The following is a 26,102-nucleotide window of genomic DNA, read 5'->3' as shown; positions in this document are numbered from 1 at the left end:
TTCTGGTTAGCAGTCAAGTGCTTTAGGTATTACGCCACCAGAGCTCCCTGCAGTAGAGCTAGGGAGAGCACCGAGCAGACTTTCAGCCACCAAGGTTTGGATTCCATGTACTGACGCTGAGCTCCTACCATGATTTTTTAAAAATTGGTTGTTAGATGCTGTCAAGTTGATTCTGACTCATAGCGACCCCATTAAAAATAATAAATAAAAGCAGTCTTTGCCCTTGAGATGCTTACGGATTCCTGGGGGAGACAGGCACGCACAGATAATCACAAACAACGTGGTGAGTGTGGGGTAGGGGCACTGAGTGGGAAGGCTTCCCAGGAAGACAGCGGTTTGGTCCATGCTTTCCTGAGCTGCTCCTGCTGTGCATATGTGGGCACAGCCTCAGCTCATAGACGTCACCCATTTAAAAAAATATTATCACTGTTGAGTTGATTCCAACTTACAGCAACCCTGTAGGGCAGAGAAGAATTGATCCATAGCGTTTCTGAGGTTGTAAATCTTTCTGGAAGCAGACTGCCACATCTTTCTCCTGTGGAACAGCTGGAGGGTTCAAACCACCGACCTTTCGGTCACCGCCCTGGAATATGTGAGCCTTCAATGCCAGAGAAAATCTGTCCTTGACTGCTTTGGGTGTGGGTAAGGAAAAGAGTCAATGCCCCACACTAAGCATATTGTCAAGGCTGTGAATGTCATGAAGGAGGAAGTTTTAAAAGTGTGATTTCTTCATGTTTACAAAACGAACAGATGACTCAGATCTATTGTACACATTCACAAGAGCTGTGTCCTAAGCTGATCCTGATTTTGAAGTCATGTGTCTTCCTTTGCATGGGAGGAAGACTTGAAAGAGGGTGGGAAGTGGAGGAGGGGTGGGGGAGAGGAAGGAAGGCTGAGACAAGGAGTAGGTGCTGGGGTGTGTCGGTCAGTGGGGCCATCCCTTGTTCTCTGCGGTGTTAAAGATGGCCCTTCATCCTGTGGGTCCACTCATTCTTCCTTCCTTTCTTCCTTCTTGTTTTCTTTTCTTTCCTTCTCTCTTTCCTTCTCTCTCTTCCTTCCTTTCTTGTTTTACCTCTTCCTTCCAGTTGGCTTCTTTTTCTGTTAAACTAATTTTAGACAAGACACTGAAAAGTGCAAGTAGATGTCAAGGAAGACCAGAGTATCTATGAGTCCATCACTCTTAGCACTTTGGGTAACGGCCCCTGATTGGCTCTGACTAGTTGGCTGAGATGTGGAGCTGAACCATGTTTTGGGTATCTTTGCTGACATTGGTATTGACAGGATCCTTAAGTCTCACTAAATTTGAACCCTAAGGCTTTGGCTTCTTTAACTTTCTTCCACACAGAATGTACTTTTGGGGTGTTTCTCCTGGCTTCCTTTTCCTTTTTTCCCCAACATGAATCATTGTACCATCATAAAGAATTTTTCAATAGATCACAAATAAATGTTGATACTCTCTCAAGTTGCATATCAAAAAGAAAAAAATAGGCATATTTAATTATTTCAAAGATTCTGTGGCATTTTGTTACCATGCTGAGTAAACCGTATAGAGTAACATATTTGACCAAACTTGGGGTCTGTGGGAGGGAATGTAGGCTGGTCACCACAGTTGCAAAGCAGTAGCGAGCACTGACAAGTGTTGTCACCAGCCCTGCTACCACCTGAGCTCACTTTGTAACACAGGAACCTCCTCCTTCATTGAGCTCCATCCCAAGATAGACGTGTTCAGGGCTTCTTTACTGTTCATCCTCTGAGGATTAAAATTGATAGCTTACCTTGAGAAGCTTTACAGCACAAAGTATAATATTAAGAGTAGCTTTTATCTGTTAGGAGCTCTGGTAGCATGGTGCCTAAGACATTTGACTGCTAAGCAGAAGGCTGGTGGTTCAAAACCCACCAGCCACTCCTCAGGAGGAAATTTGGTCAATCTACTTCCCTAATGATACTGCCTCCGAAACCCATGGAAGGGTTGACATGAGTCGGATCCTACTCAACGGCAGTGAGTTGTTTTTTATCTGTTATTAAACCTTTGCTTTCTATACAGGTATTTCATTATTGTTTTGTCTCCAACCAAGAAACCACACTCACTGCCATCAAGTCAATTCTGAATCATAATGACCCCCATTGGGTTTCCAAAGCTGTGAATCTTTATAGACACAGACTGCCTCATCTTTCTTCTGCAGAGTGGCTGGTGGGTTTGAACCACTGACCTCTTTGCTAGTAGCCAAATGCCTTAACCACTACAGTATCACTAGAGCTCTTTAAGTGAAAGGAGACAGAAGGGAAGATATTGTATAAATTAGATTGTGATATATTTATTACCTTATAGAGAAGCAAGTAAGTTTGAACTAATACAACTGTGGTTAAGGTAATACATCCAGAATATCAGGTATCTAAATGGTAGATAGCAGAGATTGGCATAGTCCCTATGTTACTCAAAATTGAAATGTTGCCATTTTAAAATTGAACAATTACAAGTTTTAAGGTTCCTTTTTTAAATATTCTGATCTCTGGACTTTATGTAATCATTTCTTTCAGTTTGATGTGTTAAATAAACCTGTTCATCCGTCCACATTGCTGCCAGTCCTACTTACCTCATAATATTACTTGGTACCAGGAGGAGTACCAGTCTGAAAGGTGCAAGCCAAATGATTATTTTCTAGAAGTCTCAGATATTTTCCGTGAGCCCTTTACTGAATCAAAACAAAACAAAACAACAAACCCGTTGCAGTCAAGTCCATTCTGACTCATAGTGACCCTGTGGGGCAAAATAAAACTGCCCCACAGGGCTTCCAAGGCTGTAATCTTTACAGAAGCAGATTGCTATATCTTTCTCCCATGAAGTAACTGGTGGGTTCGAACCACTGACCTTTAAGTTAGCAGCTGAGCTCTTAACCAGTGCACCACCAGGGTGCCTTTACTGCCTGTATCCAGCAGCAGTGTTCCTGGACACAGTGTACTATAGCATTTCATTCAGTTTTCTTTCAATCTTTTTCCTCTTTATCAATTTTGAAGTTAATTAATTATAGGACATACAGAGTTTTAATTTCATTTTTAAACACATTTTATACGGTAAGCATTTTCTCATAACTGTTAAGCACTATTTTTAATAATTATCTTATTTTGTGAACAGTGATGCCATGTTGTTGTTGTTGTCATGTGCCGTTGAGTCGGACCCGACTCATAGTGACCCCTCCTTGGATTTCTGAGGCAGTATCACTACGGAAGTAGATTGTCCAACCTTCCTTCCGAGGAGTGGTTGGTGGATTTGAACCACCAGCCTTCTGGTTAGCAGTCAAATGCCTTAGGCACTACACTACTTAAATTTCGAGTCTGTCAGATATTCTGATTTTCCCAGTGTTTCTCTGTTATAAAAACTGCTGTAATGAATATTATCATTACACATACACACTGCCCTGTGCCTTGGTAAACTCAACACACTTAAAATAATGTACACATTTCAAACATTATATGTATATTATTGTGCTTTTGGTGGAGTTCACCCGGCAGTTAGGTCCTGTTCAACAATTGCTACACAGATTGTTCAGAGACAAGGGTTACATTTTTCATAACATGTTCACATTCCCATTGATCTCAGTGAGATCAGGTTCCCCTGTCCCTTAACCTTCTGATCTTTGCTTTGCAGTAATTGTTGACCATTTGGTCTCACACAGATGATTTTTCAGAGGTGTGCGGTACTCCATAGCGATATTCTTTATCTTATGCACCAATCTGTTATTTAGGTAAAAGGTAATGTCGGGATGGTTTCAGTTCCAGGTTTATGGGGTATGTCAGGGTGGAAGTCTGAACCGGCCCAGTAAGTGTGGACTTTCTAAGAATTTGAGCTCTGTTCCACATTTTTCTCCCCTTCTGTCAGAATCCATCTGCTGTGGCCCTGATGAGAACGGTCATTAGCAGCTAATTGATACATTTTTTAATATGTGCTTATGCTTACACTTGGCTTGGCCATGGAGGTTTAGTGACCAGAAACCATCTAAAGACATAATGTGGGGCAGAGTGTTCCTTGGAATATAACCTCTATCATCTTGCTTTTCGGTGATTGGCTTTTGTTACAGAGGCGGGACCTAGTATGACCAAGACAGTATGGTATGGCTCCCTTGCTGGAAAACTAGCAATTAGATCAAGGACCAAGGTTGTCCTATTCTAAAATTTGTGCCTTCAAAACAGTCTTCTTCACTGTCTTCCTCGTATCATTGTGGCCAATTCAATAGGACAGTATTCAGATGGTTCTCTTGTTTCAGGATCATTCATTCAGTTAACTTTTATTATGTTCCTGTCTCTTGCCTTGCTCACCGAGAACATGAAGATCAATAAGACAGAGTTCCTTCCCTGAGGGAATTCACACGCTGGTAGGGAAGAGAGAGAAGTAAACAGGTGATTACAGTATGTATAAAAGGCACTGGGGGGCTCACGATGGTCAGAGATTGGTATGAAGGGATAGCTGAAGCACGAAACGGCGTGGCAAGTTTACGTGAACTCTGATTAGTTTGGTATGGATATAGAAGATGGGGTTGAGATGGGTAGCAGTGGAAGATGAGGATGCTGGAGGCCAATTAATGTGTAGTTTTGTTGTCATGCTTAGGAGATGTTATGTATCATGTGTCTCCCAAAAGACATGTTGAGGTCCTAACCCCGCTACCTGTGAAGGCGACCTTGTTTGGACATAGTATCTTTGAAGGTGCTATCAGTTAACATGAGGTCATGTAGGAATACGGAGGGTCCTCATCCCAGCTGAGTGGTCCTTATAGAAGAGGAGGAGAGAAGAGACACAGACGATAGAGGGAAGGTGGCCATAGGAGGACCGAGTCATGGTGCAGCTGCCAGCCAGGGAGCTGCTGGGGCTACCAGAAGCCAGGAGAGACAAGAAAGGATCTGTCCCCTAGAGCCTTCAGAGAGAACCTGTCCCTGCCAACACACTGAATTCAGACTCAAACCAAAACCAAAACCCAGTGCCATCGAGTCAATCTCAACTCATAGCAACCCTCTAGGAAAGCAGACAGCCACATCTTTTTCCCACGGAGCAACTGGTGGGTTCAAACCATTAACCTTTTAGTTAGCAGCCAAACACTTAGCCACTGCACCACCAGGACCTCTTCTTCAAACTACTAGCCCCCAAAATGGGAGCTCTGGTAGTGTAGTGCCTAAGGCACTTGACTGCTAACCAGAAGGCTGGCGGTTCAAATCCACCAGCCACTCCTTGGAAGGAAGATGGGGCAATCTGCTTCCATAGCAATACCGCCTCCGAAACCCAAGGAGGGGTCGCTGTGAGTCGGGGCCGACTTGACGGCAGGGAGTAAGTGTGTGAGCCTCCAAAATGGTGAGACGATAAATTTCCCTTCTTACGTTGCCCAGTATATGGCACTGTGTTACAGCAGCCCTGTACTTTTACAAAGGTGACTAGCAAGAGTGCAGAGAGTAGATTGCAGAGAGACTGAGGTAGAGAAATAAGGGACTTTTGGCAATAATCTAAATAGGAAATGCTGGACTTGAATTAGGGCAGCAGCAAGAGGGAAGAGGAAGAAGACAGTGGAACTGGCAAAGGCAGGGGGTGGACAGGCTGTCGGCACAGTTGCATGTGCTGTCTTGGGTACCTGGATGGGTTGGACTCACAACCACCTAAAACCAAAAACAGAAGAAGGGGAGCTTCCCATCTTCCAATCTTTGCTTATTACAGACGACCGTGGAAATAAACCCTTGAGAGCTGTAGACCTTCCCAGTGCTGGCTAATCAGAGTTTGCCTATTGTGTGTGTTTCTAGTTAAATATTATGTGCACATTAGATTTCCTGCTTTTGCTTGGTAAACCTTCTCTTATACCCAGTGCCATTGAGTTGACTCCAACTCATGGCAACTCTGTAAGACAGAGCAGAACTGCCCCATAGTGTTTCCAAGGCTGGCCGTCTTTATGGAAGCAGACTGCCTCGTCTTTCTCCCACAGAGCAGCTGGTGGGTTTGATCTGCTTTAACCACTGTGCCATCAGAGCGCCCTCTTTTCTTATAAGACGTATCAAATGTGAACTCTGAGTTCAGGGATATTTTCAGTATTTTATTGGAATGAATGTTGTATAACAGATCTCAGCTGATTGATTTTTGTCCCACCAGTTGAATGCACTGGGTTTTGATCGTTTTAAAACCCTCATATTATGATGGTGTCTAAATAAATAGAGACAAGTTTATACATGAGGCCAGATGGGGACCAAGGATGTGTCCAAAACAGCAGTAGATAAATTAACAAGGGCACAGTCACCTGAGTGGGTCCGTCTGATTGCAGTGTCAGCACAATGGGAGGGAATGGGACGCTCTTCATTGAGTTCACTTTCAAGACCTTCAGAGCAGCGTGTGGAAAGACCCACAGAAAGGAAAGTGGGCAGCAACTTGAAGAGGTTGCTGGGGCTGCATCGGCAGATGCTACTGTGCTCACTCAGGCTCTGTTGCGTGTCGGGGCGTGGAAGGGCTCGGCCTGCTGTGAGCTCCCGGCCGGCTTATCCTGTGCTGTCTCTCCGGGTCATTTCTCAGCACATCATTTCATTTAGTTGAACGTATATGTTTCAGTGCCCACCATATGCTCACTCTGTAGGAGTCCTGAGAAATAGTATTAATAAGCATACTCAAAAACTCACAGCCAGGGAGTCGGATTCGACTCATAGCGACTCCTTGGGTTTCCAAGGCCATATTGCTACGGAAGTAGATTGCCCAACCTTCCTTCTGAGAAGTGGCTGGTAGGTTTGAACTGCTGGCCTTCTGGTTAGCAGTCAGATGCCTTAGACTATGCCACCAGAGTTCCCATTAATAAGCATAGTAGTAGTATATTTTGATCACTTAACTCTGGTGGTACATTTAGCTGCTAACCAAAAGGTTGGTGGTTTGAACCCACCAGCCACTCCACAGAAGAAAGATGAAGCAGTCTGCTTCCGTAAAGATTTATGTTATGTTGTTATGTGCCATCGAGTCAGACCTGACTCATAGCAACCCCTCCCTGGGTTTCTGAGGCGGTATCACTACAGAAGTAGATTGCCCAGTCTTCCTTCCAAGGAGTGGCTGGTGGGTTTGAACCACCAGCCTTCTGGTTAGCAGTCAGATGCCTTAGGCATTGTGCTACCAGAGCTCCCCCGTAAAGATTTACAGCCGTGGAAACCCTGTGAGGCATTTCTGCTCTGTCCTATGGGTTGTTTGACAGAATTTACTCAAGGGTGGTGGTGGGTTTGGGCTGGGGGTTTTTTGGGGTTGGGTTTTTTTTTTTTTGGCTATTTTCCAGGCCCTGTTCCAAGGGCTTTTCATACGTGAACTCATTGAGTCCTCATACACTATTGTTAGCTCCATTTGATGGTTGAGGAGATTAAAGCAAAGAAAAGTAACTTGCCCAAGAACACTCAGCTCATACAGTGATGGAACCAGGATTCAAACCCAGGCAGTCTGTTTCCAGAGCCCACGTTCCCAAATGCTGTAGTCTTTATTGCCTGATGTCCTTCCTTCTTCCGGTTACACTTCCCGAAGAGCCTGGCTTAGCCATCTCCTTTTCCAAGAGGATCACCTTGATTCCCCACCTCACCTGCAGAAAACCTCTAGGTTACTTGTGTGCTTTGTACAAAACATACACCTTATTTCATTCATCACACAGGATGTATTTGTATCTATCTCTCCTACCAGACCCAACCTTGACCTTGGTCCTCTTTGTGTCCACACCTGGCATTTGGTTCAGTGCTTGGGACAGAGCAGGCATTCAATAAATGCAGGCTGGGTTGAGTTGCCTTGAACACACAGTGCTTGTCCTCAAGGGGCTTTCAATCTACTTGGAAAATAAGACCTAGCCATGTGAAATAATTGAATAACGAGGCATTTTAAGCTGGGAGAGTCTGATACTGACAGTATTGTGGGATTTCAAAGGAAGGTTGACTGAGGGAATTGGATAGGATAGGATGGGATGGGACAGGCTAGGATAGGGATGGCTTCTCCAATAAGTAGAATCTGAGACGAGGACAGATTATAACTCTGAGACAAGAAGGAGGAACATTGACCACAATACTGGCCTGAGGTGGCTGTGAATGAAATGCCCAGTCAAGGGGACATCAGAGTTGTCTCAGAAAACACAGGTTGGAGAGAGTCTTCTCATTGACCCAGATCAGCAATCAGCTCCTGAAAGAATCAAACTCTGTTCCCTCCTGGCAGCTTCTTCCCACCGTATCATGTACGTGTGCAGCCCTAACAAGACTGCCGTGCACTATACATGTCTCATACGTGGCACCGTATCGTGTACATGTGCAGCCTCACAAGACTGCTGTGCGCTGTACATGTCTCATACGTGGCACTGTATCGTGTACATGTGCAGCCTCACAAGACTGCTGTGCGCTGTACATGTCTCATACGTGGCACTGTATCGTGTACATGTGCAGCCTCACAAGACTGCTGTGCGCTGTACATGTCTCATACGTGGCTGACCTCCCTGAGGGCAAGGATTGCTTTTCACCAATGCCAAGCCTAATGCTTGGCACAAAGTAGTGGTAAAAAGAATAGTAACAGTAAGGATTTATGTTGTTACGTGCTATTGACTTTGTTCTGACTCATCGTGACCCTATGTACAGCATAACAATATATAATTATATTAGTGTATATTGTTGAATACACACACACACACACACACAGTAGCACTTAGTGGACCCTTGTGTCCCACCCTTGTTCTGCTTGCTTTAGTGTATAAACTCAATCTGTGTAGAATATTATTGTTGAGTTGAATATTACGATTACTGTTGAAAATTTGTTGGATTTTTAAATATTAGCTTGTTGTACCGTCTGGGAAATCTTTAATTCTATGAGCCCTATCTGGGCTTGATCAGCATGTTAATTCAGCAAAGGCTTTTCCCACACATCAGAGTCTTCGCCAGTACCAGGAAGTGATTAAAAACTAGGATGCAGTCCCCTCCGGAAGAGAAATGATAACTTGGCTCAACCAAACAGCTGGCACTCAGGACAGGCCACCAGGACGTTTCTCGGGGCAGGAAGAAACAGATACACAACTAGATGCCCAGCAACACCAGAGAGTGGACATCAGATCAAAGCACGCATGCAGCTCTTAATTCCAAGCCGAGGGGCTGAGCCTGCTTTTTCTGCTTAGGGTCTGACATCTGTCTGAGCCCACCGGTAGGGCCATTGATAGCCCCAGTGGCAAGTTCTTAGTAGGAGAAGCAAGTCAGGAGTCGACACAGACACTGCCACACACACTTAACCACAGAGTTTCAGACTCGGAGTCAGTGTTCTTCTGTACATGGAGGTGACCTCAAAACCCTCAGTGCATCAGCTCAGCCTCTCCAAATGGGCCATCCCAGAATAGAGCAAGTGAAATCATCTGGGCAGTCCAGTAAACATTATGGCAGGCAGCAAATATTTGAGAAGACTTTTCTTCATGTGCTACTAAATTTCGAGAGAAAAGGGCTTTGAGAAAAATATTCAGGCTTAATTGAGAAAGCACCTGGCAATCAACTTTTCTTCCAGGCTGGCATAAAACTGTCCAGCTGGTAGCCAAATTTGAGATGCCTGAAGTCAGACAAGTGACTAATACGAGGGCTGTGTGTGGCCAGGACCAAAAGCATTTTCTGACCACAAGACCATGTCTGGATTCTCCTTGGTAATTACCACACGGCCTGCTGTCATTGTAAAACATATACTTACTTCCTGCCTTTAACATGTAATCAGGGGCCACAGCTGTACCCCACGCTAGAGTGAAGTTCTGTTATTTGCTTAAAACCTATGAAAACATCATTGTGTGAGGGATGTGTGTGTGTTGCTATGTCTGTTACATACGTTAAGTATATACTTGTGCAAAATATGCCCACTCCTGTCTTGTTGGATGAGGCACTTTACTAATCAAATGTTTATTGGGCACCTAAAAAAAAAAAAAACTCACTGCTGTCAAGTCGGATCCAACTCATAGCAACCCCTCCTTGGATTTCTGAGGTGGTATCACTACGGAAGTAGATTAATCTTCCTTCCGAAGAGTGGCTGGTGGGTTTGAACCTCCAGACTTCTGGTTAGCAAATACCTTAGGCACTATGCCACCAAAGCTCCCTAGTATTTACTATATGCTGAGGACTGTTTTAGGAGCTCTGGTAGCATAATACCTAAGGCATTTGACTGCTAACAGAACACTGGGGGTTCAAACCCACCAGCCACTCCTCGGAAGGAAGATTGGGCAATCTACTTCCGTAGAGATACTGCCTTGGAAACCCAAGGAGGGGTCGCTATGAGTTGGGTCCGACTCGATGGCACATAACAACAACACAACAACAAGGACTATTTTAGGTTCTGGGAAATATGAGAGAACAAGACGGCAAAGTCCCTGTTTTCCTGGGAGATAGGATGGAGGGGAGGAGGGAAACAAGAAAACGGTACATAGGGTTCAGCCTAGGCAGAGTTACAAGTGACTCGTGTTAAGAGAACGCCTGGTATCTTCTTCAGCTTGAGACATTAGAGGAGACCTCTCTGAAGAGGTGACATTTAAAGTGACATTTAAAAATGACAGAATGGAGTAGGACAAGCAAAGATCAGGGGAAAAACATTCCAGGCAGGTTAGCATAAAGGCCCAAAGATAACAGGGGACCTGGCAGGTTCCAGTAACAGAGAAAAAGGCCAGTGTGACTCGGGTGTAGTGGGTGAGAGACTGGCAGAGGCAGGACCATTGAGGGCTGCGTGAGAGGCAAGACCATTGAGGTCTGCGTGGACCACTGTGGGAGGGCTGCGTGGGAGGGATGTGGCCCTGGTCGACGCAGGGATACCAGTAGGAGGCCACTCCAGAAGTCTGGGCAGGGGCTGCAGTGCTTTGGACTGAGGTCTGGTAGCAGGACGAGAGAGGGCTGAATGTGGAACCAGAGTCACCAGAACCTGCTGATGGATTGGACATGAGGAATGAGGGGAAAGGAATAACCAGGAACGATTCCAAGGGTCTGGGCTTGAGCGATTGAGTAGCTGATGACTACAATGAAAGACCAAGGAACAGCTATTTAGCTATTCACTAACAGCCATAACTGACTAACCATGAAATCATATCTCAAGATCCAATCTTGTTACCCCCAATTTTACATCCCCAGGGCATGTTTAGAGGCTTTTGGAAATCCTTTTGGTGCTCATTTTACTATATCAGAAAATAATCACATTTATTCTCACATTTAAGGAGCTCTGGTGGCTCAATGCCTAAAGCATTTGACTACTAACCGGAAGGTGGGCAGTTCAAACCCACCAGCCACTCTGTGGAAGGCAGATGGGGCAATCTACTTCTATAAAGATTTACCGCCTTGGAAACCCAATGGGGGTCGCTATGAGTCTGAAACAACTCAATGGCAGGGAGTTTGGTTTGGTGTTTGGTTTTAACTCATATCCCAGTCCATCCTCCATGGCTGTCTGTAAACGTTCATTCCTGGCCAAGCTTCCCCTCCTCAGCCCAGCGCTTGCGGCCCTGAGCCCAGGCATCTGAGTATAACATGCTGGTCTCTGAGACCCACTCATCTGGTGGGAGGAAGACACTGGCATTTACTTCTAATAACATACCTCATGTATGTTTATAGAAAATAGTATGACTGGTTTGGTTTTCTTGTTTTTTTCTTTATGATAATCAGTAAAATGTGGTCTCTTTGATAAAGATTCCAAAAATAAATAAATAAATACTCACTGCCATCTAGTTGATTCTGACTCATAGCAACCCTCTTTGGGTTTCCAAAGCTGTAAATCTTTACGGAAGCAGACTGCCTCATCTTTCTTCCATGGAGCAGCTGGTGAGTTTGAACCACTGGCCTTTTAGTTAACAGCCAAATGCCTTAACCAGTGCACCACCAGAGGTCCTTGTTTAAGCCAATTTAATTCTAATTATTTCATTATTATAACAGAGGTATTTTCTACATTTGCCTTCAAAATATTGTGGGAGCTTAAGTGTTCTTGCCTGTACAATGGGAATAACAACGTATTAATTTTTCATAGGTATTTTGTGAGGATTAAGTGAAATAATGCATATAGTGCTTACCAGCCACTCCTCGGAAGGAAGGTTGGGCAATCTACTTCTGTAGTGCTACCGCCTCGGCATCCCAAGGTGGGGTCGCTATGAGTCGGGGCCGACTGGACGGCACATAACAACAACAGTATCTGCTATAGAGCATGCAGTAAAGGGGAGTATTATAATTACTAATGAAATGGTAATCTGGTGGGGAAGCCTGCGTATTGCTTTTAAATGAAATGCTTTTGATATCAGAACCAGTCCACGAGTTTTAGTGTTCATATTAGCCAGGCCAGGAAAACAGGGCAGTACGGTTACGTATTAAATACCTACAGGGCCTTGTGTCAAACCTGTCATTTCTTTGGATCAGTTTCCTCATGTAGGTGAGAGAGAGGCTTGGCGGAAATAAGCTCAATTTAAAAACTTGTGGGATTGTGTCTGTGGGTCAGCTACATTGGTGTGTGTGACACTGATTTGGTCTTCTGTTAGTACACTGTGGAATCACGGTGCCAGAGTCGCGTTCCATAAATAGAGGTTTCGGGTGAGGCAATGTCCTGCGTCTAGAGAAGCTTGGCTCTTCAGCTTCTGTCTCTCTGGGGCCTCTGCCCGTGGCTGTTACTCACTCCGGCATGCCCGCGCAGTCTCACTTTGGTTTCCTCCTTCTTTCGACATCAGATGCTGGTGCTTTGACTCCCCACTCAGTCTTCCCAGTGGCTGCCATTACATCAGAGGTGTGCTGTCTTGCCTCCTCCACCTTTTGGGATTTAAAAATAGAAAACAAAAACCAAACCCACAGTCTTCTGCATCGGCTGAACTCTGTTATTCATCTGACAGATTTTCCGGTGAATTCCACAGTGTCATATGTACAGTCAGAAATCTGCCATCAGCTCAAGAGCTGTCCTAGAATAAACCCTGTAAGAAATTACAAAAGATCTTTTTCTTTAGAATAGCGAAGAGTCGGGGACGGCTGCAGCAGCCCACAGGAGGGGCCTTTGAAAAGAGGGTCAAAGCGGCAGGAAGGCTCCCAGCCCTGCTCCTGGGCATCGTTCGTTGCTCCTGTCCAAGCTTCCTAAGCCATCTAGGGAGTCACTGGGTTGATAAGAAGACCGAGAGCCCTGGGGCTCATGGAAGCCCGTCTAGGTTAGAAGACATGGTCCCAGAAGCCACACCCCACATCATAGCAAGCACATGAACGTGGCAGACATCTCCACCTTTGTGTTGCTGACAAAAATTTTTGAAAATATTTGTATAATTTTGCTTTGGAAGTAGGTTAATGACAAATAACTGATTTACTGATAATTTTTCAACAATTCTCATAGCGTACTTAAAAAAAAACTCAAAATGCAGCCTCCGTATTGCTTTCAAGTGAAATATTTCTGATTACCAAATCCACGTTAATGAAGTTGACTCCATAGTCCATTCTGTAGACCTTTCACATTTACTAATAGCAGTTTTGTAGTTCTCCAGTTTTATAGCCAGTAAAGGCTTTTCAAGGTCTCAACATTTTTGTAGCTGCCTGGAAAGCTGGATGGCCTCAGGCACAGTATCTTAATGCCCAGTGAGTAAACGTGGGTAGTGCCAAGCTCCGGGTCATCACTCTTGCCTTCCCCAGGGAATTAGAGCCGGATTTGGGGACATCTCCCTAAAAAAGGATAGCAAGCTCTCATACAAACAGCACCAGTCTGCTAAAACCAAAAGGTGCAACACCCCCCAAAAAAAGAAAAAAAAAACTGACAGTAATTGAATAGTAATTAACCCAGCACACCTGGGTTCAACCATTAATTCACCTTATGACTTTGAATGAGAGGTGTGTGGTCCTCAGTTTCCCCCATTATTCTCTTCAAGCTGTAAAGGCAGTTTTACTGCCTTGTCCAAGTCAGATGCGACTCAGAGCAACCCCACCTTGGGTTTTCCAGGCGTTATCACTACTCACTGTGGAAGTAGAGAAAGTAGATTGCCCAACCTTTCTTCTGAGGAGTGGCTGGTGGGTTTGAACCTCCAGCCTTCTGGTCAGCAGTCAGATGCCTTAGGCACTACACCACCCCCAGCAGTCTCTTTTCAAACACTCCATCTGGCCAGGGTGGAGGCCCAAAAGCATCCATTCTATGGGACTAAAAAAAGGTCTAAACTTGATACAAGCGTTTCCTTCTCCCACATTAAAAACAAAGCAATTTTTAAATGACTATACCTTTATTAAGGAGCTCTGGTGACACTGCGGTTAAGGCAATGGGTTGCTAACCAAAAGGTTGGTGGTTCCAGCCCACTAGCCACTCTGTGGGAGAAAGATGGGGCAGTCTGCTTCTGTAAAGATTTACAACCTTGGAAACCCTGTGGGGGGTCACTATGAGTCAGAATTGACCTGATGGCAGTAGATTTGGTTTTTATAATATTATTATTAATAATATTTTAAGAAAGAAGGAAAGGAGAAGAAAGCAAGGGAGGGAACATGAGAAGGGAAGGGCTACACCATCAACACTTGCTTTTAAAGACCTTTGGAAGATCTTTATTTCTGTGTGAAATAACAAGCTTTCCTTCTCCAGACAGAAAGGCTGTCATACGGAGTACCCATTCCCATTATCCCATTCGGAAGTCTTCTGTCATCTTTTTTTCCTCAGTGAGGAGCAAGTAAAAAGGAATGAAAGGAATCATGGACTTCAGTATCAGATAGTGTTCATGTTCAAGGAGCTCTGGCGGTGTAGTGCCTAAGGCATTTGACTGCTAACCTGAAGGTTGGCGGTTCAAGCCCACCAGCCACTCCGCAGAAGGAAGACTGGGCAATCTACTTTCATAAAGATTTACAGCCTCAGAGACTCAATGGGGGTCACTTTGAGTTGGAATCTACTTGATGGCAGTGAGTTTGGTTTTTGGTTTTGTGTCCATACTCAATTAAATTTTCTCTGTAACTTTGAAAATGGGCAGAATCGTATGTACCCTGCAGGATTCTTTGAAGATTAGAAGAGTCAATACATCCAAGTGCCATAAAGATAGAAAACACCACTACCCCCAAGTCTATTCCAACTCATAGAACTGCCCCGTAGGGTTTCCCAGGCTGTAAATCTTTATGTAAGTAGACTGCCTCATCTTTCTCCCACAGAGCGGCTGGTGGGTCCAACCCTGAGAAACTGTCGGTCTTCCTTCCTTCCATTCCTTCTCATCTTTGGGGGAATGTTAGACCAAACAGGCTTAACAGCTTTCCTTTCCTTTTCTTCTCTAGACGGCCTTCAAGCAGACAGAGAGGCTGATGGAACAGAAGGCGTTGATGAAGATATGATTGTGACGCAAAGTCAAACCAACTTCATCTGCCCCATCACACAGGTACCGTTTCCTCTTGCTTCCTCTGAAAGAAAAAATAATCCCTTCTTAGAGGCCAAAGGATTCCTGTTTGCCGTCTGATTTGATTTCATGTTTGGAGTTAAGGGGGGAGGGAAGAAAAGTGATGAGAGTTGAAGAGTATACAAGGAAGTTTCTTAGCCTGGAAAGAGTTTACAGCCAACCATGCCCTTAAGGATCTAGGAATAAATTCATGTCCATGGGCCAAGTGACGTTACTGGTTTCCCTGCAATTTCTGCTCTGGTCCTCTGCCCTAACAATAATCCAAAGCCAGGAGAATGGGGAGTTAAACGCGGAAAGCCCAGGCCTAGGAAAAAAGAGCTGCAGACTTGGAGAAGTTACTGGAAGTTGATCATTAGCATTCCTGAAAGCCTAATCTCTCCTTGATTATAGCTGGAAATGAAGAAGCCAGTGAAAAATAAAGTGTGTGGCCACACCTATGAGGAGGAAGCCATTGTTCGCATGATTGAGTCCAAGCACCGAAGGAAGAAAAAGGCCTGGTGAGTAGATGCAGGAGGGTGGAGCCTTCCCCAGTGGTGGCTGAGCGGAAGTGGTGAGTTAGTGCTGGAGGAAAAGAGACTTCAGCATCTCCCCTGAATGACATTCTCCTCCCGAATAGTGTAAACATGGAAACTGACTCTGTGAAAACAATACATGAGGAAAAACTTAGTAATCGGTTCAGGAAAAAGCCAAAAGAGCAAGCCATTCAACCACACCTGAAAGAAAGAGAAGAAAGAACTGGGCTGAGTTTTAACCATTAAACCAGGAAACCCACTGCCATCCAGTCCATTCCAATTCATAGCAAGCCTATAGGACAGAGTGGAACTGCCCACTGGGCTTTCAACGTTGTCAGTCGTTATAGAAGCAGACTGCCACTTCTTTCTCCCATGGAGCAACTGATGGGTTCAAACCACTGGCTTTTGGTTGGCAGCCGAATGCTTTAACAAGTGCACCACCAGGGCTCCTTGTTTCAATCATTAGAAAACAGAAATTTTTATGAATTCATACTATTTAAAAAGAGCCTGGGGGAAAGAAAGGAGAACTGTGCCACTAAGGATTTCTTTTTCCTGCTTTCATTTACATGACCAAAATGGGGAGTGGTGAATTTGCCTGCTTCCTGCAACAGGTAATTTGTTTTATAAGTATTATTAAGTAAACATTCCAAAAAGCCACCACTGACGGTCTTGATGGTCAAGATCTCTCAGGGGAAAACTTTCATATTTTTAATTATTTAAATAACTTCCCAAAAGGCTTAAATAATAAATTCATGGATAATCAGTGAGAGATTAATTTTAAAAAATTGGAATGTTTGGGAGATTTTTCTTCTGTGTGTGTGTACACACACACACACACACACACACACACGGGAGCTCTGGTGGTGTTGTGTCTAAGGCATTTGACTGCTAACCAGAAGGCTGGTGGTTCGGAAGGAAGACTGGGCAATTTATTTCCATAGAGATGCCATCTCGGAAACCCAAGGAGGGGTCGCTATGAGTCGGAACAATGAGTTTAGTTTGGTTTTTGGTGGGTGTGTGTGTGTAACACACACACACACATTTTTTTTTTTTTCCATAAAGTTTTCACTGGCCAATTCTTTGAGAGGTGGATGGCCCCTTCCTTCTTCCGAATCTGTCTTAGTCTAGAAGCTCTGCTGAAGCCTGTCCACCATGGGTGACCCTGCTGGTATTTGAAGTATTGGTGGCATAGCCTCAAGCCTCACAGCAACATGCAAGCCACCACAGTACGACAGACTGACAGACAAGTGGTGGAAGGATATCATGCTTAGCAAAGCAGAGGGTCAGCGTAAAAGGGGAAGGATCTCAATGAGATGGACTGACACAGTGGCTGCAATGATGGGCTCAGGTGTAGCAAGGATTGTGAGGCTGGCACAGGACCGGGCAGTGTTTCATTCTGTTGTACAAGCGTCATGATGAGTTGGAGGCGACTTGATGGCACCTAAAAACAACATAGTTATATATATGTACACTGTGGTGGTGTGGTGGTTAAAGCATTTGGCTGCTAACCAAAAGGTCATCGGTTCAAACCCACTAGCTGTTCCGTGAGAGAAAGATGAGACAGTCTGGTTCTGTAAAGATTTTCCACCTTAGAAACCCCATGGGCAGTTCTCCTCCGTCCTGTAGGGTCATTATAAGTTAGAATCAACTCCATAGCTTGGGTTTATTTTTTGTTTATAATATGTATATAACATATATATTGTTTATGATATACATATAAATACACACACATACACACATTTTTTGTTGTTGTTAGGACTGTGGCTTAGTTTCCTATAATATGACTTGTCGAACATAGAACGCTGGGTTGGCTAGGCTGACTCTGACTCAGTTTGGCATTTCTCATGTTGTTATCACTCATTTGTCACAGGAATGGAATTGCAGGTGTGACCAGTTCTCAGTATACTTCTGATAACAGTCCCTTTGATGTGTGGTTTGCTTCTCCATCACTCAGAAATTTGCTGGTCCAGACCTAGAGTTGGAATTCCCCATCACTCCTCATTGGGGTGTGCACTTAGAGACAGGGTATATGAGACTCTAGATATCTGGATGGCCATTAAGTAAGCAATCTGCCGTGTTTATTCTGGAGGAAGGACCTCATGGTTACAAAATTGAGACTATTGTTCAAGTACATTTTACCTGTTTTGAGTTTCTAACTTAGAGTTGAGGTATCACCCATCCCTAGTGAATATACCATTTTACCCTGGAATATAATTTTCTTAGTTTCGGAGTTTCAAAGGTGCCCTTTCTCTACTAAATTTTTTATGCATTCATTCCCTGATAATCAAAAAATTGCATTTAACATAATTACTAAGAATAGGTTTTCCCAGCGAGCTCTTTTTCACAGCTTTCCTTTCTTAAAGTTTGTGATACTCTCCTAGGGTTAGGTTTGAAAAGGGCAGAGCTGTTTCTCCCTACACGTCCCCAAAGGGGGGGAGCTCCTCACGGAACAGGTTTCACATGGAAATAAGTCTTCTTAATGACACCCTTGGCCTTTCTAGTGGACTTGGCCTCTCTGATTTGTACAATGTTTGAAACACTTGAGCACATTTGTCGTTCAGAGAAGTCTGGGTGGTTTCTTCCTCTCCCACTTTCCATACTTCAGTGTCTGAAATTCCACAGGTTCCCTTTGTTGTTGTTGTTAGGTGCCATTGAATTGGCTCCGACTCACAGCGACCCTGTGTGCAACAGAAGGACTCCCTCAGCTGAATTGTAATACCTAGGAAGCTGATGGACGAGGTCTGTGTGGTTTACAAAGAAGGTAGTATCTCCACTGGACCTGGGAGAGTGGGAAGGAGTTCAGAGAATGGTGGAGAGGAGCCTGCTAGCCAAGAGGCTCTGCCATTTGGCCCTGTTCTTCTTGGTGTATAGTAGTGGCACTTACTATGTATTAGAAGGGGAATGGAAGGACACTCTGGGCAAAAAGAATAGGAAAGACATGTAACAGTTCATTATAAAACCAGAAAAACAAACCCAGTGCCATTGAGTTGATTCTAACCCATAGCCACCCTGTAGGACAGAGTAGAACTGCCCTATAGGGTTTCCAAGGCTGTAAATCTTTACAGAAGCGGACTACCTCATCTTTCTCTCATGGAGTAGCTAGTGGGTTTGAACCACCAACCTCTTGATTAGCAGCCAAATGCCTTGACCACTGTGCTACCTGAGCTCCTAACAATTCATTGTAGAGGAGCTTAAATGTCATAGTGAAGAGTTTGGATTTTCTTAGTTCCCTCACCTATAAATTGATAATTAGTCGTACTTGCCTCATTGATGCATTTGAGGTTTAAATAAGATATGTGCAAAGCAGGTCTTGGTACACAGTAAGGCTCAGGAGACATTATGCCACCACTGTCATTATCATATTCATCATCACCACCACCACCACCACCACCACTCACTCTACAAGCAGGGGAGAACCTTGTTGGGAGCAAGGTGAGCCAACCTGGGGTTGAGGAGTTACTCCTCCTGTAGCTTTGCAGGGGATGGGTTGGAAAGACCTCGGCCTTTTTAATGAGGTAATAAGGGCCTGGGCTGAGGGAACAGTCATGGGAGAAGGGACTGAAGATGAGGTGATTGTAAAGGTACAGTTGACTGCATGTTGGAGGGAGGAAGAAGTGAAGGATGACCAAAATTTCTAATCTGTGCGTCTAGAAGATGGGTGGGGTCATTAGCCCACAGAGAGGGCATCAGGAAAGACAGTTAAGAAGTCTATGAGGGACTCGATTTGGGCCATGCTAAGTTTGAGGCATAGAAAATGTGGGGTTTTGAGCTCTAGCTAGACATGCTGACTGTGACATTATCAGTACAGAGGAGTCACACTCCCCCTCCTGCCGTCACAGACGCAGCTGTAGAATGGATGCCATCACCAAGGGGTGGGGGCAGCAAGAATTGAACCTCAGGTTGTCTCTGAGCTCTGCTGGGTCAGGGTCTAGCGCTGCTGTAATGCCTCAGCACCTAACACAGGGCCTGATACAGACCCTCAGAAAGCATTTTGTTTATTAATTAAAGAGGTCATCAGAGGAAGAAGACCCCAAGAAAGCCATCTAAGACATAGCCGGGAAAAAGAAGAGTTGAGTGTCAGGGGAGCCAGTCAGGGAGCAGGGAGTGCTGGACAGGGTCCTGAAGACAAGGGGCATTTGGTGACAGATTAAAATTCAGGGTCTCTTCAGCAGCGCCTCCAGAGGTCCCTGTGTAAGCACAGAGTGCTGTCATCCCCATGATGCATGTTTGGCTGATGAGCAGTTCTGGGTGCCCTTGCTTTAAAGATGCCAGTGACACATCCCGTTTGAGAATCTCACTTCTTCCACCTAGATTGTTCCAGTTATGTTTTGTCAGACTGGAGTCATAGGCACATTGTGTTACTGGGCACTGACTGAATTGGACTGTGCATGTCCAGCCCCAAGAAGACCTCACTGCCCTGCCTGGAATCCAAATAAAATTGTTGGGACTTCAGCCCTAATGAAATACGGCACTTAATTTCCTAAAATACATCTCTTCTTAAAGCTATGTATTATCTTCCTAATAAAGCCGTCTAATGATTTCCTTACTAACAAAAATACATCCAGTTTTACCACAGCCACTTCTTTCCTTTTTTGTTTAGTAACAGGAACTGTACTTACCAGACAGTGGTATTTAAGAGCATGTGGAATAAAATGAATAGAGGGACTGTATTGCTGAATAGCAGAAGTCTGCCATTGAGCTCTTAGTCCTTATGTTACCAACAAGTCATTTAACTTCTCAGAGCCTCAGTTTCTCCCTCTATAAAGAGGAGATGAGAACAAGATCTCACAGAATTTCAGGGACCCAAGGAGTAGTGGGGAATCCCATACCAGCCAACTTCTGGGCAACAGAAGCAAAGGTGTGAGAAGGCTCTTTGTGAACTACCAAGCCCTGAACAAACAGCAGTGAGTTTGTCACGGTCGAGACCATTAGTGGTAGGATGACTTACACTGCTTAGTGACACATTGTTTTAGACTCAGAGCGTGGGGGATAGAGTTCCTCTCTGCATTTAGGTATGATGAGAATCCATCCCACTCAGATTTCCTGAGGTATCTGCAGACTTTTCCAGAGCTAGTGGCTTGGACTTTGGAATTCTTGGGCCCCAGACTTAGGGACTCATCAGACACAGAATCTTGTACCTTTTGAGGTGCTGCTGAGGCCAAGGTCCCCCCAAACCTTCTGGGACCCCTGACACCCAAGTGGCCTATACTCAGGGGACACTTCTGTGCTTGCTCTCTGCTGTGGTAAAATGGATGTCCCTGTCAGTGACCTGAGTTCAAGACCCGGGCTCTCCTCCGAGGCCTGCAGGTCTGACTTCTGCACGGCGATGAGGCTAGAGCTTCAGATTAGCTGTCACCACCACTGACTTGCTGCCCAGGACATCCCGGGGATGAATGCCCTCATGCTGTCTAAAGGGTCACTCCTCCAGGGGAGGAGTCCCTGAGTCAGCGTCATGGCATTAGGGCCTGTTCTGAGTCTTTTGAGTTTAAAAACTTTTCTTTCTTTATTTGTCATGTGGTGAGAAACAGAGTTCTCACCCAGCCCCTGTATCACTGTCTCCTCCAGGAAGCCTTCCCGGAACCCACTTTTGTTGTTCTTAGGTGCCATTGAGTCTCTTCCACCTCATAGGGACCCCGCGTCCAACAGAAGGAAACATCACCCGGTCTGGCGCCAGCCTCACAGTCCTCGCTATGCTTGAGCCCGTTGTTGCAGCCACAGTGTCAGTGCATCGCGTTGAGGGCCTTCCCCTTTTTCACTGACCCTGTACTTTACCAAGCTTGACATCTTTCTCCAGGGACTGGGTCCTTCTGACAACATGACCAAAGTATGTGAGACAAAGTCTGGCCATTCTTGCCTCTAAAGAATATTCTGGGTGTCTGTCTTCCAAGACAAATTTGCTTATTCTTCTGGCAGTCAATGGTATTTTCAGTATTCTCAGCCAACATTACAATTCAAATGCATCAGTTCTTCTGTGGTCTTCCTTATTCACTATCATTGAGGCTGTCGGAAATACCATGGCTTGTATCAGGTGCACCTTAGTCTTCAAAGTGATATCTTTGCTCTTTAACACTTTGAAGAGATCTTTTGCAGCAGATTTGCCCAGTGCAATACATCTTCTGATGTCTTGACTGCTGCTTCCATGGGCATTGATTATGGATCCAAGGAAAATGAAATCCCTGACAACTTCAATCTTTTCTCCATTTATCGTGATGTTGTTGATTGGTCCAGTTGGGAGGATTTTTGTTTTCTTCATGTTGAGGTGTAATCCACACTGAAGGCTGTAGTCTTTACTCTTCATCAGTAAGTGCTTCAAGTCTTCACTCTCAGCAAGCAAGGTTGTGTCATCTGCCTATTGCAGGTTGTTAATGAGTCTTCCTCCAATCCTGATACCACATTCTTCTAATAGTCCAGCTTCTCAGATTATTAGCTTAGCATACAGATTGAATAACTGTGGTGAAAGGATATGACCTTGATGCACTCCTTTCCTGATTTTAAACCATTCGATGTGTTCTGTTTACCTAGTGCCACTCTGACAAGAATATACCACAAATGGGATGACCCTAACAAACAGGAGTTTATTCTCTTACAGTTCAGAGGCTTTAAGTCTGAGTTCAAAGTGCCAGGCTCTAGGGGCTGGGTGAAAGCCCCTCAACCTTAGGCTTCAGCTTTGCCTCCTGCTCCTGGCCCACTGAAGCTGGAGGCTTTTCTTCACTCAGCTGCTGGCTGCAGAGGCTGACAAGCCCAAGGTTGACAAGTAATAAGGTACAGTCTTGATATTACCAAACCACACAGCAGGCCATTAATTTAAGTCCACTGTAAGTCCCAAGGTAGGCAGAGCATGGCAGGCTGCTGAACAACGACACGGCTACATGCAGGGTTCAAGTGTGCCATAAGCTAGAGACCATTCCCAAAGCTGCTGCTTACATACGGGAAGCAGACCACATACCCAAAGCAGCTACTCAGCTGCTCAAAGTAGATTCCACCATGGAGTTGATTACCAGTCTCATCATGGGGAATACTCCATCCAGCTGCCCAGCCACTCAACCAGGCCCAGCCAAGTTGACACACAAACTGAACTACCACACAGTGTCCCCCTTTGCTCTGTTCAAATGACTGCCTCTTGGTCTATATACAGGTTCCTCATGAGCACAATTAAATGTTCTGGAATTCCCATTCTTTGCTGTGTTATCCATAATTTGTTATGATCCACACAGTTGAATGTTTTTGCCTGGTCAATAAAACACAGGTAAACATCATTCTGGTATTTGCTTTCAGCCAAAATCCCTCTGATGTCAGCAATGATATCCCTCATTCCATGTCCTCTTTTGAATCCAGCTTGGATTTCTGTTAGTTTCCTGTCAATATACTGCTGTGACTATTTTTCAGTTATTTTCAACAAAGTTTTACTTGTGTGTGATATTAATGATATGGTTCTATAATTTCCACACTCTGTTGGATCCCCTTTCATTGGAATGGTCAGTCACAAATACGGATGGATCTCTCAGAGGACACTGGCCAGTTAGTCTTGCAAATTTCTTGGCATAAGTGAGCGCTTCCAGCACTGCATCCGTTTGTTGAAACATCTCAGTGGGTTTCCTGTCAATTCCTGAAGCCTTGTTTTTCACCAGTTCCTTCAGGGCAGCCTGGACTTCTTTCAATACCATCCGTTCTTGATTATACGTCCTCCTGCATGCTCCCGTGGTGCCCTGCACATTGTCAGTGTCTGCATGTCACACCGGCGTTACCGGATGGGGCTGACTCTTCTCCACCAGTCTCTGAGGAGCAGAAGCCGTGGCTGAAGCAGAACCTGGTGTATTGCAGCACCCGAGCCGAATTATTCAGCCCTCCACACACGTTGTTGTTGTTGTTGTTGTTGTTATGTGCCATCGAGTCAGGCCCGACGCATAGCGACCCCTCCTTGGGTTTCCGAGGCAGTATCACTATGGAAGTAGATTGCCCCACCTTCCTTCTAAGGATTGGCTGGTGGGTTTGAACCACCAGCCTCCTGTTTAGCAGTCAAGTGCCTTAGGCACTATGCTACTGAAGCTCACATACACACATCGTCCCTCCTATTTCTCATGACAACTCTGTGCTCTGCCTTCATTTTTATAGAAGAAGAACCTGAGGCACAGAGAATTAAGTCACTTGCCTGGAGGTCACAGCCAGCAGGTTTGCTTCCATGACTTTTTTCATCTTGAGTCTCTGTTTTTGCCATCAGGCCATCTGGCCCCCCTGGGGAGGGCTGTCTGGCTAATGCCTATGTCCCCTGAGTTTGTCCCCAAGTGAGCTCAGTCCTCTTTACTTGACACGGATCACCCTGGGCTCCGTCTCATGGAAGTGAGAGTGTGCACCTGCTCTGCAGCTGAGGGAGCACCTGTTGCTGAGCCATTCTCGGAACACTGCATTGCTGACTAGGACCAGCCGCATCACCAAGGAATGCCTGCACCTTACTCTCCACTTTCCCTGTCCGGCTTGTTCACTGTCTGCTCTCAGAAGTGGAGACTTTGCTCTGTGGAGCAGACTGGCAGCCAGGCGTACTGGTCAGTGGGTTGATGTATCAAGTGAGACTCATCCCAGCACTTGTCATCCTGGCCACCAACCTGGAGGTGCATTTTCATCTCATAAGAGTTTAAGTGATGAAAATTGCCTGCCTTGAGCCATGACAGTGTCCAGATCCTCTTCATAATGTCATAGTTAAGGAAATTATTCACTGTGAGCTTCCAGGGTGTAGGGGGACAGGCTAGGGAAAAATAGAGAGGTTTAAACTAGGGGGAAACTTCCCTCAAGTGACTCCAAGCTTTCCCCTAATACAAAGGCAAGTCGTCAGAACGAGGTACACCTGGGCCAAGTTGCCCTGGTCCTCCTTCATGTACTTGTCTCTCTCTCACTGGTGTAACACGTCCCTTGCCACCTGAGGAGCATTTCAGCGTCTAAGAAATAAACATTGCTGTCAAGCACACTATTCAGTACATTGCTTAATGCCCTCTAATATATGAAGATTCCTTGATCCAGAGATGAAGGCCAAGACAAGTTTCTCTTTCCTGTTGAACTTTTATTGCTGTGATCAACTCTTTTTTCCCCTGAGGTTTTTGTTTTTTGTTCTGTTTGTTACTTTTGGTCCTAATATGCCTGTGGTTTTTGGAAAGCTGTCTCAAGTCACTGGACCTTGAGCTCACAATTGTATGCTTAGATCCCAGGACAGGGTCAATCACAGAGAAGGGCTGAATGGATGCATGAATGTGTCTGCGTAAGTGTCAGGTTGGGCACGAGGACAGTAGGGGTTTAGAGGTAGAATTCTCACCTTCCATGCAGGAGACGCAGGTCCTATTCCCAACCAATGCACTCCTGGACAGCACCGCCCATCACCAGTGGAGGCTTAAATGTTGCTATGATGCTGAACAGATTTCACCAGAGCTTCCAGACTGAGACAGGCTAGGAAGAAAGACTTGGCAATCTACTTCTGAACATCAGCCAGTGAAAACTGTATGGATCACAACAGTCTGGTCCACAGTCGTTCCTTTGTGATCAGGTCACCATGAATCGGGGCCACCTCAACAAATGATGGTCATAGGAGGTAATGCAGGGAAGAAGCGTTGCCAGGGCTCTGTGTGGCCTGTAACCCTGGGCCACAGGGATTCTCCCCGCATTTTAAATCTGAGAGGTTGGAGGCTCAGAACGGGAAAGTGAGTTGCCCGTGGTCTCATAACTAGAAGGAAATGGTAGAGATGCAATTCAGACTGAGGTCATCTTGACTCCAAAATGTGGGTGCTCTCCTCTGGTTCACGTTGAGAAGAAATCAGATGACTTATTCCAATGGAGCATCTTCAGAGGAGATCACATGTAAACGGAGTGGCGTCGCAAAGTTCCTCTTGTGTCCGGATGACTCACACACTGGTTTATTCTGCCATGGCCTTTCATCTAGTACCCTTGGCCCACTCAGTCTCTCTACTGGGAGGTCTAGTGGCCATTTCAGATGGAGCACATTTAAATCATGACACTGAATCCCTCCAGCTGCTCACAGGAAGGCTGTCAGGTCCACACGTTGCTCCCCATTGCAGTCAAGAGCACCCCCATTTGCCCTTTTGCTCAGTCCAAACCATTTGAATAAAGCTCGACTCTTCTCTCTCTATTGCCCGCCATATCCAAACCATCAGCAGGTCCTGTAGGGTCCACTCTCAGACGTATCCTGAGTGATCACAGCTGCCACCCCATCCAAGCTGCCTTTCTGCAGGCTTCTCCTCACTCTTCTCCCTGCCTCTGCTCT

At 45.2% G+C, this 26,102-nt stretch overlaps 1 protein-coding gene across 1 annotated transcript in view; it reads left to right on the top strand.

The window, feature by feature from the left end:
- Positions 1-26,102, top strand: part of NSMCE2 (NSE2 (MMS21) homolog, SMC5-SMC6 complex SUMO ligase) — a 330,848-nt gene that overhangs the window by 303,609 nt on the left and 1,137 nt on the right. The window contains exons 4-5 of the mRNA XM_007943401.1: positions 15,208-15,308; positions 15,717-15,823. Of these exons, the coding sequence (XP_007941592.1) occupies positions 15,208-15,308; positions 15,717-15,823 (208 nt within the window). The remainder of the gene's footprint in view (positions 1-15,207; positions 15,309-15,716; positions 15,824-26,102) is intronic.

The sequence above is a fragment of the Orycteropus afer genome, unplaced genomic scaffold (genome assembly GCF_000298275.1).
Source record: "Orycteropus afer afer isolate SDZICR_OR568_19922 unplaced genomic scaffold, OryAfe1.0 scaffold00106, whole genome shotgun sequence".
In the NCBI taxonomy this organism is placed as follows: Eukaryota; Metazoa; Chordata; class Mammalia; order Tubulidentata; family Orycteropodidae; genus Orycteropus; species Orycteropus afer.
Note: the sequence above shows the minus strand (reverse complement) of the source record. Positions and strands in the feature narration are given on the sequence as shown.